The 14,322-nt window shown below is 40.2% G+C and overlaps 2 protein-coding genes across 3 annotated transcripts in view; one reads left to right on the top strand and one right to left on the bottom strand.

The window, feature by feature from the left end:
• Positions 1 to 2,839: 2,839 nt before the first annotated feature.
• slc16a13 (solute carrier family 16 member 13) lies at positions 2,840 to 13,875 on the top strand. Its single transcript, XM_078275512.1, has 6 exons — positions 2,840 to 2,989; positions 6,082 to 6,306; positions 6,992 to 7,135; positions 7,305 to 7,561; positions 7,937 to 8,468; positions 10,173 to 13,875. The coding sequence occupies exons 2-6, from the start codon at positions 6,099 to 6,101 to the stop codon at positions 10,442 to 10,444; spliced, it is 1,413 nt and encodes a 470-aa protein (XP_078131638.1). The 5' UTR covers positions 2,840 to 2,989; positions 6,082 to 6,098; the 3' UTR covers positions 10,445 to 13,875.
• acap1 (ArfGAP with coiled-coil, ankyrin repeat and PH domains 1) overlaps positions 13,303 to 14,322 on the bottom strand; it is a 20,263-nt gene continuing 19,243 nt past the window's right edge. Inside the window, exon 23 of one of the 2 annotated variants that reach the window (XM_078275511.1) lies at positions 13,303 to 14,236. In XM_078275511.1, the coding sequence (XP_078131637.1) occupies positions 14,139 to 14,236 (98 nt within the window). In that variant the 3' untranslated portion in view covers positions 13,303 to 14,138. The remainder of the gene's footprint in view (positions 14,237 to 14,322) is intronic. The other variant, XR_013503495.1, reaches the window with a different exon arrangement.

Here is a 14,322-nt window from a genome sequence, read left to right as displayed (position 1 = left end):
TGTAATATTATATATGATTTATAAAGAAATTATAAAACCCTAAAACGTCTTTGGAATAAAAAATGATTAATATCGCTAATATGAAAATGCTCACAAAGTGCTGACCAGACTCCCCACATTTTCTCAGCTCTTTTAGCAGCAGTGTAAACCCTGCTCTCTCTGCCACACTTCCCTTCTTCAGCCTTTCTCCTCCCTTCCGCTCATTAACTCACTCTTTCTACCCATGGACCACGTCTTCTGTTAATCTACCATCCCGCCATTTTCCAGATTTTTCTTTTTTCTTGGTCGCTTTTGTGGAAACAATGAAGCCGAGGGCACCTGTTTCCTCCAGGTTCCTAACACTGGGTACTCACACCACCAGCCGACAACACGTGTGCGAGCTTGCTGCTGCTTCCTGAAGGTGAGGGGGCTGCAGACTCCTGCTGAACTCTCCCACCCTCTGTCATCCCCGCTTCCTGCTCCCTGATGAGTTGTGGCTAGCTGGGCATATCGTCTGTGCTCAGCAGACAAACGTTGGAAGTCTAACGGGACTTTCCAGCCTTCACTCCCCCCACCCCTCCCCCTCCTCCATTGAAAAGAGGAAACCTACGACGTGTGGTTTTTTTCCCCTCATCAATTTTTGGCCGATGACACCCTGTTAGGGGGTCTCCCCACAAATCACTTTACAAAAATCAACAAGACTTTGTCAGAAATGTGAAATTCAGTTCAGGAAGTGAATATGATTACATGGGAAATATGTGGAACTTATGTCATAGTGCGTATTAATGGAAAGCTTTAAGGGATTTTATTGAAACTACAAAGAAATCAAGACCACAACTTTATTCCTTCAATGACTTTTATTGTACCAATATGATTTGAAGTAGGCAAAAGTTTGCTATTGGAGGTTCCTCTCGCTCTTCTCCCATTTTGTATCTATCCTGTTGCCTATAAGCACCCATCAGGTACAGTGTACAAAACAGATTTCATAACATTATATAGTATTTTGCACAATGACTCATAAACCAACCAGTGCTACATATTGTGGAGTAATATTCTGCCTCAGGTGTGTTGTAATTTGACTAAATTCAATGAGGAATATGCACCATGTAAGCATACCACTGAAATAACAAAGGAATTATAACGAGATTGTGACACAGAGCCTCTCCTTCAACATTGGGTAACAAAACATGCACTCTAAGTTCCTTATTATTACTAATCAAATATCTCACAAAAAATGCCACACTGTTAACATTTGCCTTGCCATGTAAACAGAAGCTCTGCCATAAATTATAAATAAAGTGTATATTCAATTCTGTTTATTATTGAGGACATGGTTAAAGGTGGTGTTGTACTGGACTGCATAATATTGAGAGGTGTTTGTAATTTTTTGTCCCGAAGAGGGGAAATATATAATGCGGTTCAGTACAGCACCACCACTAACTATGACCTCAGTGCTAAAACATATCATTTAATTGCCACCTTTATGGCACTGGCAACAACAACAGAACATTATAACCATCATTAAAGTAGACTTTATGGTAGACCAGTTGTATTGGATTGCATTAGACTGTACAGGTGTACCTAATAAAGTGACCACTACTGTACAACACACACACAATTCAATTTCCACCAACACTTCTACACACAAACAAGTCAATATATCGCAAATAATCAATGTATCTTAAATTAAACATATCAATCAACGCTCTGCCTCGGTAGTTTAAAGCTTCATTTGGACCATTATTGATAACTGAGTTATAATAATGAACGACTTGAACAAAAGAAAGACTTGAACAACTGAGAAAACAAAATACTAAGTGGAGGAAGCAGTACTCAGTTCCCTTACTTACACATAACAATACCCAACTGTGAAAATACTCCATTAAAAGTCCTGTATTGAAATGTCAACTAAAGCAAAAGTACTGATATCCTGTAACAGCTAAATGTAGTTAAAGATAAAGCCAATTTGTAGCACTTTACACTGTTGGTTTGTTAAATCTATACCATTCTACACAGCTGCCAGATACGTGAAGTGGAGTTAAAAGGTACAATATGTACCTGTGAGCCTATTGAAAGAGAAAAACCCTAAAAGCATTTTCTATACAGTTGTTTTCAGACCTTGTGGTTGCCTCCCTCTAGTGTCAGACATGTGGAAACCCATAACAAACAAATAATAATTGAACCAAGAGACCAAAGTAAGAACAAAGTGATCTTGATATTTAACAGCATTTCCCACAACTGAAGACTCCTGTTTATATATATATGTTTAAATAGTTTAAGCTATTCATTAGAAAAACACCCTCCAGTGGAATTTGAAGTCTCCGAAGTATGTGTTATTATCTTTAGGCCTGATTTTTTCTTATTTTTCCTATGTGTTTGTGTTTACTTTGTCTGTCTTGTTTTATCAAAAAAAAACAACTAAACAAAACCAAAACCTAATTGCAAATTGCTATAGCCTGCCTAATCCTGAGCTTTAGTTTAGTTTAGTTAATTATTCAACAGCTGATTTTAGTTATAGTTAGCCTACGCATGTAGTTTACCTAACCTGAAACATGTTCTTAGAGTTAAAATGCGAAATAGAATGAAAACTGCTCAAACTATGAAACTGAACTTTCTACTAAATTGAAGTGAAACTTGTTGGTTGGCATAAAGGTCTTTAAAAGGGCTTTCATTCAATCAGGACACACACAGTTTGTTTTTACACAGAAAAGTACAAGGCATGGTCTATAATTAGTAACATAACATGACTGGTATTAAAGGCTATGTATGTATGAGTTATTATCTAGGCTTTATGACATAATGTGCCGAATGCGTGCGCCCACATGAAGACTGCGCACGCGCACGGTTAACTCCTTGTTGTGATGTGACTGTTGAACTTTACCCCCGCTGCTCGTGCCTTGTGATAGAGCGTTCCCGGCCTGGCTGTTATACTGCTGTAGTGGCTATCTACTACAGTGAACTTGGAGACTGTGGACCATGTGCTACTCCGGAGAAAGCTGACAGACCGATGGTGAGTATGGTCGAATTAAAATGAAGCTTTTTTAACCTGCAAGCGTCTGGAATTATTGAATAGTCACGGACGGACGTTGACATTTTATGCTCAGACGTCTTGAAGGTTTCAGTTTTAGTCACGGGTTGTGGTTATGAAACGGTTAATTTTTCACAGTGAACGTTAACGTCACTCATATCTACACTGTTAGCCACAGTTGAACAACAATTTACGATTACATAATAATGATCACATATGTCAGCAAAAAATATGACTATAGTTTAGGGTGACCAGACCCCGATTGGTCCCCGATTTTCAGTTGCGTGTCCCGGTGTTGCACCGGTGTTACGCTTTTAACAGGAGGGACACAGATCACGACGGGTCACAGATTTCGGTGCAACACCGGTTTACACCAGCGATTACATAGCCGACGTGGTCTTATTATAGCCCGATAATTAACTAAACCCGTGTAGAAAGACTAATTATTATTATTTTAACAATGTGTGTGTGTGTGCGTGTGTTTGTCAGTCAATCGTAGCGGTCTGCGTCTGCATAATCGGTGCAGCCAGCGTTACAATGTATATTTGTAAACAATGCCTCTTCTTATCTGTCTCGTTTTAATGGTTAGGCTATATCGTGAGTAATTAACTCGAGTAGGCTACTCTATATAATTTATGCGAGCAGATGAATTGTTGAAATGACTGATAATGCCCATCCCTACTACGTTAGCCGTGAAATGAATGAAGCTTACCTGTTAAGTTAGGAGGAAATGGGCTATTTACTCATGTTTTACCTCTTCTCTGGTTATGCAATTGTTAAGAAAAGATGCAGAGTTTTTTTAAGGTCGGGTAGAATGAACCTATATCTGTTAATACAGTTCGTTTGGTTGCTGCAGCCAGCACCTTGTTTTTGCGTGTTTGCGTTTCATGTCCGGCAACCCGGGTGTCAAAATAGGCAACATACACAGGCCAAAATATGGAAATTTATATTTAAATATGGAGAACACTGGCTTTGGCAATGTTGTCAGAAAATATAGTATTTCAACTTAGCATGTTTCCTTAATATCTGTTCTGTTGAAATATTGTGGACATTTCTTGATTAAATACAATAAATGTATTACATATTAGACCTTTCAAGTTTTACTCGAGTACTCTACTTATAAGTAGTTTTTTCACTTTCTACTTCCACTCCACTGCATTTATATGTAAGCTTTAGTTACTTTACAAATTAATATTGTTACACACAAAACATTCAAAGAGTTCATTATTATCATACAACTTGTGCGTAATGATGTACCCACCTTACCTAATGCTTTAGTTGATGTGTTGTTCATGCATGAGGTCATGAATGAGAGGCTATGAACTCATGTCAATTCCTGATGATTCATAAGACATAAAGGAATGAAGTAATGCAAAAATCATGAATTAATTCATGCATGAATTCAGAATTCATGTACCCTTACCCTAAAGTTTTACCATAACTTTAGTTCAAGTCTGTGGCAGCAGTTCCAAATAATTTGTTTAGTGCCATGCAATGAAAAATACCTTTTCACAAAGTTTTTCATAAGTTCAGTGGGTGCATTTTCCAAAAGAATGCTTTAATTCTGAAAAATAAAGTTGTTCCCACACGAAACTCACTCAATGTCTTTTAATATTATTTCTTAGATATGTAGGCTACATACCAAGAAAATTCATGAATATTAACTGAGATACCCCATTATGTTGTGAGCAGTAGGCCTGCGTGTGCTGTTGGCAAAATTGTGTCTAATCTGTCTGTGTCTATGTCTGACCTGGGCTGCCACATGTTCACGTTAAAAAGCGTGTGCGTGCACGAGCGCTACGGTCATGCGCAATGTATCCTGGTTTTAGTTCCGGGAAATCTGCTCACCCTACTATAGTTTTGAACATTGTTTGTTTGTGTCCAATAGCCTACAGCTGTGTGTGACAACCAGTGCGCAAGCGCAGTGTAAGGTCTACGTCAGGAGTTATGATTGGAGAGGCCACATGCACGTTTCCAGTGCGCGTTTCCGCATATGTAGCTGTTCATGGCTGTGGTAATCATGAATGGCTTCAACTGCTTGCAGGAAAGACATGACACTATAGAGATACACAACAGCCTACAAACTAATTTGAAATCTAAGTCTATTAATGCACGTGTGTTTTAAGAGTGCTGGGAGCAAATTCCCGTAATTCCTGCAGCAGTGAAGTGAGTGGCATTAGGTTAGGAATGGATCACATCACTGTGCTGTGCTACTTGTTGCTTTGGCTTATTTTGAACTCACTACAAAAGCTCACCAAATTGAGCAACAGAGGGGAAAATACTGCTCAACAAACAGCAAAAAATTATCTGAATTACATGGTATACATCTGGTTTTACATAGTATATTTGTAACTATATGTGCAGATATAAAAAGTGTTATCATCACTTAAGAAGGGTTCACACTTACACATTGTAGTATAGTAAACACAAAAGCTACAACACAAATACACAAGTTCAGGCTCATAGTGCGGCTGTAGTTAAGCACTCCTGTTTTTTTTAAATGAGCAGTTTTGACATGTGCTCTATTTTATTTGCATAAAACGTTTGAGAACATAAGCATCACATTTTCCCATTTTGATGGGATACATTATTATTAACTTACTATTAACTTAATAAGCTATTTGACAGTGCTAAGAAACGTGTGAAGAATGACAATAACTTGAAAATGTCACCGAAAAGTCACTACCTTTTGAATTTGCTGTCACTTCTGCAGACTACTACTGTAAAACCTAGTAAAAGTGAATTAAAGAACGTTCTTCTCTTTCACTATTGAACATGCAACTATTTCTTTACAACTGATCCATCAACGCAACAGCAGTGGGAGTTCACCTCTCACCTATATCTTGTTCTCAATAGAACTGGTTAAGCAGCCTAGTTACACTAACTAACATGTCACAATCAGGGAATCTATTGGCCTGAGGGAAGTTAACCATTTATGGCTATTGACCACAGACAGGATCTAAGCCTTTTCTGCACTAAAGGAGGGAACTATCACTTGCATTTCCTGACACTAGTATCTCTGTGCTTCATTTCACCTCTAATCTCTCCTCCTCACTCTGCTTTTATTTTTACAGATAAATCTCACTTAGACATGACCAACAACAAACCCAAAGCCGAGGGCCCAGATGGAGGCTGGGGCTGGGTGCTGGTCGGCGCCCTGTTCGTCAGCACAAGCCTCGTGTTCGGCCTGATGCGTAGCTTGGGGATCTTCTTTGTGGAGTTTGTCCAGTACTTTGAGGAGACCGCTCAGGCCATCTCCTGGATCTCATCCACGGGCTTGGCAGCACAGCAGTTCTTCAGTGAGTCACTTTGTGAATGTGTGTTGTGCTGTGTGCTGTGTAGTAACGGTGGCTACAACTAACAATTTTTTTCCTCATTGACTCATCTGTGGATATGAAACTGAGAAACGCAGCCTGATAAATGATTAATTCTAGTTGCAATTCTGTTATCCAAGTCACAGACATGATCATGTATCATTTCTCTTATTAAAATCTATACTAATCACACAGGAAGAGTAATGATGTAACTAAAGAGAAGCAGCTATAGATAGAAGGATGATCATTAACCCTTTAACAAGCACCAGTGGGTCACTCATTACAGACTCATTCTGCATAGCCAAATTTTGTTCAAACCAACAGAACTGGTTGGAAATTGTAGTGGAGACTCCAAAGTTTCCAAAGATGCCAAATATTTGAGTTTGGGGAAAATATGTAGAAATGAGTCATCTACAAATATTTTATTTCCATTGTGCATAAAAAAATGGGACAATAATAATATGTATGATACTGTGTAGAATAAGAGGATTTTAACAACCTGAAAAGTCAAAAACAAAAGTGGATTATTGATTTAAAAAGATGACCTTCACATTTTGTTCAAAATTGACATTCATTTTTGTCAGGCAGTTTTGTTGGCGATAGCATGCACTTGTAGATTTTGTGGGTTAATGCTATATATCCGTGACTAATGAAGATGTTTGTTTTGCAGGTCCTCTGGGTGCAGCACTGTGTAATGCATATGATGCTCGGGTGGTGGTGATGACAGGGGGCGTTCTCGCTGGACTTGGCCTCATACTTGCCTCGCAGGCCACCTGTCTTGTTCACCTCTACCTCACCATGGGTCTTATTTCCGGTAACAAAGTCTTAAAACAACTGTTTTAGTTCTTCTTCCTCTGGGACAATGAGTAGAAAACATAATCTATTTACTTAGTTTGTAAAGCGGGCCATCTTTGTTTACCGAGTTAACTGTAAACCGAGTTAATTGTCCTCTCACTGTTGGTCTTCCCTCCCCTCGCCTCCAGGTTTGGGCTGGGGGCTGATCTTTACTCCCATGGTAGCTACAGTCATGGCTCACTTCACTCGCCGGCGCACCCTGGTGTTGGGACTGGCGTTCTCCAGCATCGGCCTGTCCTCCTTCGCATTCAACCCGCTCTTCCAGCTGCTGGTGGAGATGTACGCCTGGCGAGGTGCCCTTCTGATTCTGGGGGGTCTCAGCCTCAATATTGTACCCTGCGGGGCTCTCATCCTCCCTCAGCGGCATTCTAAAGCCCCAGCAAAGGTGAGACAAGGCACTACTGTCTTCATCTTTTGTACCAGCTTATAGACACACAGCAGAGAAGTTGGACTCAGTATCATCATTCCTGACATAATATGTTGTTCTACGTGAAGGGAAGCTGCTCCATTTCCCGCAGAGAATTTAATTAACCAAGTGCTGTTCACCGCCACCACATAGGATAACCTCATAAATCACACTAACACGCTGCTATAGTTATGTGGTGTGTGCGCAGTAAAAGGTGTAGCTCACACAAAATGATCTCGATTACATTCAGTGCTGAACTAGTCCTTTAAGTTAACCGCTCCCAGCAACCGCTACTGAAGCGTCTGTGTCAATTAAAAATGAAATTGACTGTTTCTTTCTTTCCTCTCCCCCCAGGTGGATTCAGAGAACAGGTCATCGCGTGCTTCAGTGCTGAATCGAGTCTCTTCCTACCTGGAGCTGTCGCTGCTCCTCGAGAGGCCTTATATCACCTACACGTTGGCCGTCACTCTTCTTAACGTTGGCTACTTTGTGCCGTATTTCCACCTGGTGGCCCACAGCCGCCAAGCTGGCTTCTCAGAGTACCAAGCTGCTTTTGTCATGTCAGCTGCCGGTGCTACAGACATTTTGGGCCGCATAGTGTCAGGATGGTTCTCAGACCTACGTCACTTTCGGCTGATTCATTTACTGACCATGTGGACAACGCTGGCAGGAGTGTTCATCATGTTGCTGCCTGTGAGCTCCTTATCTGGTTCCTACACTGCACTGATTGGGATCAGCCTCCTCTACGGCTTCTGCTCCGGGGCGTTGACCTCTCTGGTCTTCGCGGTGGTGCCCATGATTGTGGGTGTGGAGCGCATGATGGGGGGCCTCGGGCTGCTGCAGCTCATCGAGAGCGGCGCAGGACTGCTTGGGACACCTATGTCAGGTATGAGCACATTAAAGGAGAAGACTGGTTCCTTCAGACTGGCAGTTTTGGTTGCACACTGCATAACTATATCTCCCAATGTAGGTCATGTCACCTTGTTTCATGTTATCTAAAGTGGCCTAAATCAGTCAACAAGTTAACACACTGAAGCAAAAAGAGTCAAACGTTAATTGAGTATCGGCAATCAGGGTCAGCCAGTAGTCCTTTTTCTTTTAAGTTTTTTTTTTTTTAGGTTCTGACATACTACACTATAGCGGATACAGAACAGAAAGGGTCAGTACACTCAAATTACAAAAAAGTTTCTTACCTAACCTCTAGTGATATGTGGACAATCAGATCATTTGATCAGCCAGATTGAGATAGAATGCGTCTCAGAGATTTATGTCTCCATCACAATACAATGGGGATCAACGGAATTTAATTTGTGGAGCTTAAAGCTTTAGTGCGTAACTTTTTGATAATTACTGAACATCTGTTACATTCAAGCCATTGCCAAATGAGTTGCTACAAAGCTAATTAAGCCGATCAGCTCCACACAACTCTCTCTGTATTTCTCAGTATGGCTGTGTTCAGAAGATTGTGTCGTCCGTTGACTTTCCCGCGCAGAAGCTCGAGTGAAGATAATGACCTCTTCTGAAGAGTCCGTCATGTTTTTTTAGTCCTCCGTGTTGTCTTTGGCTTCTAGCAACTGCGTGGAGGAGGGGTGAGGGCGCGTGCGCTATCACGGAGTGCTTGTATCATGTGGACGCGCCGACAGTGTTGTTGTCATTACTTAAGAGTTCCTCATGGGAGCGACAGAAACTACGCACTATAGCTTTAAAGCATTAAAAAAAGTAGGAACTTTTCTTCAGTAGAACATAATAAAAATAATGGACAGTGGGTCCAATTTTCATGAAACTTGGTGGAAGGGCGTGTGCATGGGCCAAGGAAGAACCCACTAAATTTTGGAGCAAATCCGAATCACGGGCCAGATACACAAATTATTTTTCACTTCCGGTAACATTGCGAGATAGGGTGTTTGTGCTGCAGTCGTGTCGGAAATAATCAGAATTTTTTTTTTTTTCCCCAAATGGAAAAAAATTCACACTGCATTAACATTGTGAGATAGGGCATGCCTTGGCGGAGGCCTGCGTTCTCATATGCCCTTCTAGTTTCTTAATAAATCTTGTTATCCTGAACCTTGATAACGGTGCTAGCATCACAGCGCCGTTCACAGACTTTGTTGTGTTGTTATCCTGGGCAAAGCACAGGTGACACGAATAACCTAGAAATAAAATAAAATAAAAAACGGCTGCGTTGACAAAGTGCTGTTTAGTTTAAGTTTCCCACATTTTTCCCCTCTGTGATGTGGAAATTCAGAAACAAATATCTCAGCGGTACTTTTTGTTGTAATTTAGTTGAAAGAGTGTCACGGTAACAAAACAGAAGAAGCTTCTCTGTTTGGATTTACCAATGACTAAACACAACACAGATGACTTTAGAGTAAAGCCACCATTTTGTAATCAGGGCTTCTTCTAGTATACATTGCAATTAATGTTTTTCTTAATTAGCATGAGGCTAGCATTATGCACTATATAGTTTCTCATCAGTTTTAAATGCACACTTTTGTTTGGTTTGAATTGAGGTATTTCTTATACTTGTCATGCAACATATTTATGCCCTTTAGTTCTCGTGACAATATTTTCTCCTGTCTCATGTCTTAAGGGTTGCTCAAGGATATCACAGGCAACTACATCGCTTCCTTCATGGTAGCAGGCAGTTTCGTCATTCTCGGTACTTTGACCTTGGCCACCCTGCCTCACTACTTCTCCTGCACAGACCCACTGCCCCCTCAAAGACGTTCACTTGATGACAAAGATGAGGGTTTACACTCAGAGTTGAAACTGATGAATAGTGTGTCTTCTGACAAGAATCACAAAGGCGTTAATGATCTGACAGATGAAGTAACCAAATATGCGCAAGACTGTGTAGGTTAAGGGTTCAAGAGCCTTGTTGATACTCTTCAGTTCAGCCACTACAACGACGACGCCTAACTGAAGACACCATCATGCTGCTCCATGTGTTTGCATTATACCTCAGCGATTAAGACCCAAAGAAGAAGAAAGATGCAAAGACTGTGAAAACTCTGACCGTACAAAGGGGCCAGTTAGTTCCTCACTCTGTTAGTTTAATGCTTGCTTAGCAATGCTTAGTAAACACTGAAACACATACAGATGTGAGGTTGCTTTACATGCACAGTAGGATGGCATGCAAAATAGGAAATATGAAAGAGAATGTGAAATGTTTTATTATTACACATCATCAATTCTCTGCATACTTGACAAGGAAACTAAGAAACGGAAAACATTTTTTTTATTTTCTTAGTTCATGTGAATGTAAAATGAATGTGATTCTATTCAGTTAAATTTTGCACATACGTGAATAATCGTCACTATCCTCATTTAAATTATATCCAGCTGATCAGCATGGCTGGTTTCATTCACTATTGACCCCCCTGTCCCTTCTGCTGTCTGTTTATTGTGTATGTCCATCTCTATATGACGGTGAGTACATACTACGGCTACACATGACAGCCGCTTTCCGACCAAGTAGTTACAGGACCATAGTTATAGGAAAAATCCACTTCTAAACAGATCTACTAACTACTCTCCCCCAAAACCGTTTTTTTTCAATTGCATTCGCACTGGCCAAGTGGCCATAGGGACTGGTAGGAGGAGTAATAAGGGAGTGATGCAAGCACGGCAACGGTCTTTATAGCGTTAAAATCAGAAAACAAATAAACCAAAAAAAGTATGAACTAAATACTAATCTAATGTATATAGCATATTTGTCATAATTTAAACAATTCTCCCAAAGAGAAACGGGTATCTCTCTCTCTCCCCCGCCTCCACCTGCTGCGCTGTGGACGTGTGTGTGTGTGACTGTGTGTGTGTGTGTGTGTGTGTGTGTGTGTGTGTGTGTGTGTGACGGCCGGCCAGCCGCAGGACACGCTTGTGGAAGCGAAAAGACAGTTAACCACAGGTTCCCGTTAATCTTATGATGGACGTGTTGTGATATTTAAACAAACGAACCGTCAACGGCGAAATAAAAGCCTCTTATTTACGAGAGCGGTCTGAGAGACCTCCAGCTCACAGCGAGGTGTCTGAGCAAGACTGGCCGAGCGACGAGCTAGAGGCCGGGACAGGCGCCTCCTGGCTGTCGCCTCACTTCATGGAGCTTCTCAACTCCGAAAACTTTGAAGAAAATTGTCAATTCAGCATCAATTTGCGCAAGACTGCCTATATTCGAAATCTAAACAGTTAATTTCTCGCCTAAAACGTTGTCAGAAGTGAAATTAGTGATGAATAAGATGGTGAAAATTGTTAAAATTGTCCCGTTGTTGGTCTGTCTGTACCAGAAACCCGACCCTTGTTCACCTTCACCGACTTAAAAATCCCCAAATTGGTCCAGTCGGAACACGAGAAAAAAAGGGTTCTAGGAATTTTATGTTATAGGAACTGCAAAAATCCCTCCGGTCAGAAAGCGGCTATAATGTGTATAGTACTGCTTGGTTACTCAGTAAACAGACCCTTTTACAAGACAGAGACTCAGGTAATGAACATAATTTCTTTAGTATTTCTGTTTTTGCTGTGCCTATTGGTGTATTTTCCGAATAACAAATGATTGTTGGTATTTACACTGTGTAATTTGTGGATATAGATTCATGAATTAACCCTCATGTCCCTCAAATCAGTGTTTCCCAAAGCCCAAGATGACGTCCTCAAATGTCTTGTTTTGTCCACAACTCAAAGATATTCAGTTTACTGTCACAGAGGAGAGAAGAAACTAGAAAATATTCACATTTAAGAAGCTGAAATCAAAGAATTTTTACTTTTGTCTTAAAAAATTACTCAAACCGACTAATCGATTATCAAAATAGTTGGCGATTAATTTAAGAGTTGACAACTAATCGATTAATTGATTAATCTTTGCAGCTCTACATTTTGATATGAAACACATGGGGATCAGTTATATGCAAATACCTTAATAAGGTAAAATTAAGAAGATATGTGAAAATGCCCTTAGACCTCAGGGGGTTAAAGAAACTGAATTTCTTAATGATTAGCAGCTCCACTCTGCGTTATGAGCACAGCAATAGCTCTAAAAGAGCTGCAGACACCAGCACGGTTTCCAGCAACTCTATTTCATCGTCAAGACTTCATCAGTGCTATGTGTTGCTGGGAAGGGGCACAACACTTGTTACTCAAGTGCATTTTCAGATGATACAATAATTGTTTGCATAAGCACTTTGTAGTTTTTGTAAATCATAAACTGTCTTTGTAAATCACAGATATTTGGCTTTGACAACAACCGAGTCAACACCAGGTTCACAGGACAGAGACAACAGTCACGGTCAACAGTCACAGTGACCTGTTGGCAGCATCTCAATGCAAAAGGCCTGTGACTTAAAGTGTGTCATTTCATCACACTGGCAGCTACTGAATAATGGAGCTTCCGTATTTGTTGAAAGGTGGGAAATGTTCATCTTAACCAGCTACATACAGTATTTCCTGGCAGTCTGTGATTCAAAGCTGGGACCCTCGATAAAAATACTCGTCTTAAAAATACCGCTCAAACATCCAGCCTGCTACCTGACATCTATTTTATGTAAAAATTTGATATTTTGTACTCCCTCTTGATTAAAAAAACTATGTATTTTGTTGGTTTGTGTGGTAACTTTTTTGCTTATGACCTCTAATGGGGATGTGTACTCTTGACAGCAAAAACACACCACTGCACACCGTCATTAAAAAAGTGAACTTAGACTTGTTATTAAAACTTAAACACCCTTGAATGTGTTTCGTATTGCAGTTTATTTGATCATAAAACAAATCTTGAGTACCTTGCAGTCTTAACAAAACAGACATGTGAACAGTGTCTAAAAAATTCCCAAATTTAAAAATCTATACATTACAATTCGATGGAAGACATTTGACACAAGGTTTTCCTCTTTGCAATGATTATGTCCATTTCCAACAAACACTGACTTTTTCCATGTAACAATTCGGTAACACTTTACTTAAAAGGTATCTACATGACACTGTCATGACACAGTCATGACACATGAACCCTAACCCTAACCATAACTTGTCATGACAAAAACCGAATGGCACTTACTAAAAGAAGCGTTATGTCATAAACATTTATGACTTGTTTATAATGTTTATGACATGTTCATGACAGTGTCATGTCACTCTTATGTAGATACCTTCAAGTAAAAATGTAACCAACAATTCAATAGAAATGACTATATAAAAACTGCCCTTTTAAGTAAAAAAAAATAAAAAACACGGATTTACCAGATTTAATTAAGAAATCTTGGCAGAATGATGGTGTTACCCTCTGCTACGCATAAAGACACCTCATGCTGGTCTCAAAAAGCTGCTCCAGTGTTCTCACTTGGCACAATTGTTCTGGTCTGACATGTTCTCACAATGAATTCACTGTTTGGAGCGTTCATCCCCTCTGAAGTCAACACCAGCTGAGCTATGAACATGTGGCAGGTAGCCAAGGAAAATGTGTCTGCATGTCTGTGAGTTGGATACTAGCGTGTTCTACATATGTGTGTTGAAAGTATGCAAGAGTGAAATGTGGCATCGTACAGCTGTGCGAAGAGGAGGCAACAGCTGGTTAAGATTTGGGGTCTGCACTGCGGCGATTGAGCTTCTCGGGGTTGTTTGAGGCCATGTGTGAAAAGTCTCTGAAGATGTCCTGGTAGGTTTCATCACCTGGAAAAGACCAGAGAAGAAGACATGAGCCTAAAAGCTTGATATTTTTTTCTTTTTAAGTATTAGAAGCTTAAAAGCTGTTAAGT

The sequence above is a fragment of the Sander vitreus genome, chromosome 19, assembly GCF_031162955.1.
Source record: "Sander vitreus isolate 19-12246 chromosome 19, sanVit1, whole genome shotgun sequence".
NCBI lineage: Eukaryota > Metazoa > Chordata > Actinopteri > Perciformes > Percidae > Sander > Sander vitreus.
Note: the sequence above shows the minus strand (reverse complement) of the source record. Positions and strands in the feature narration are given on the sequence as shown.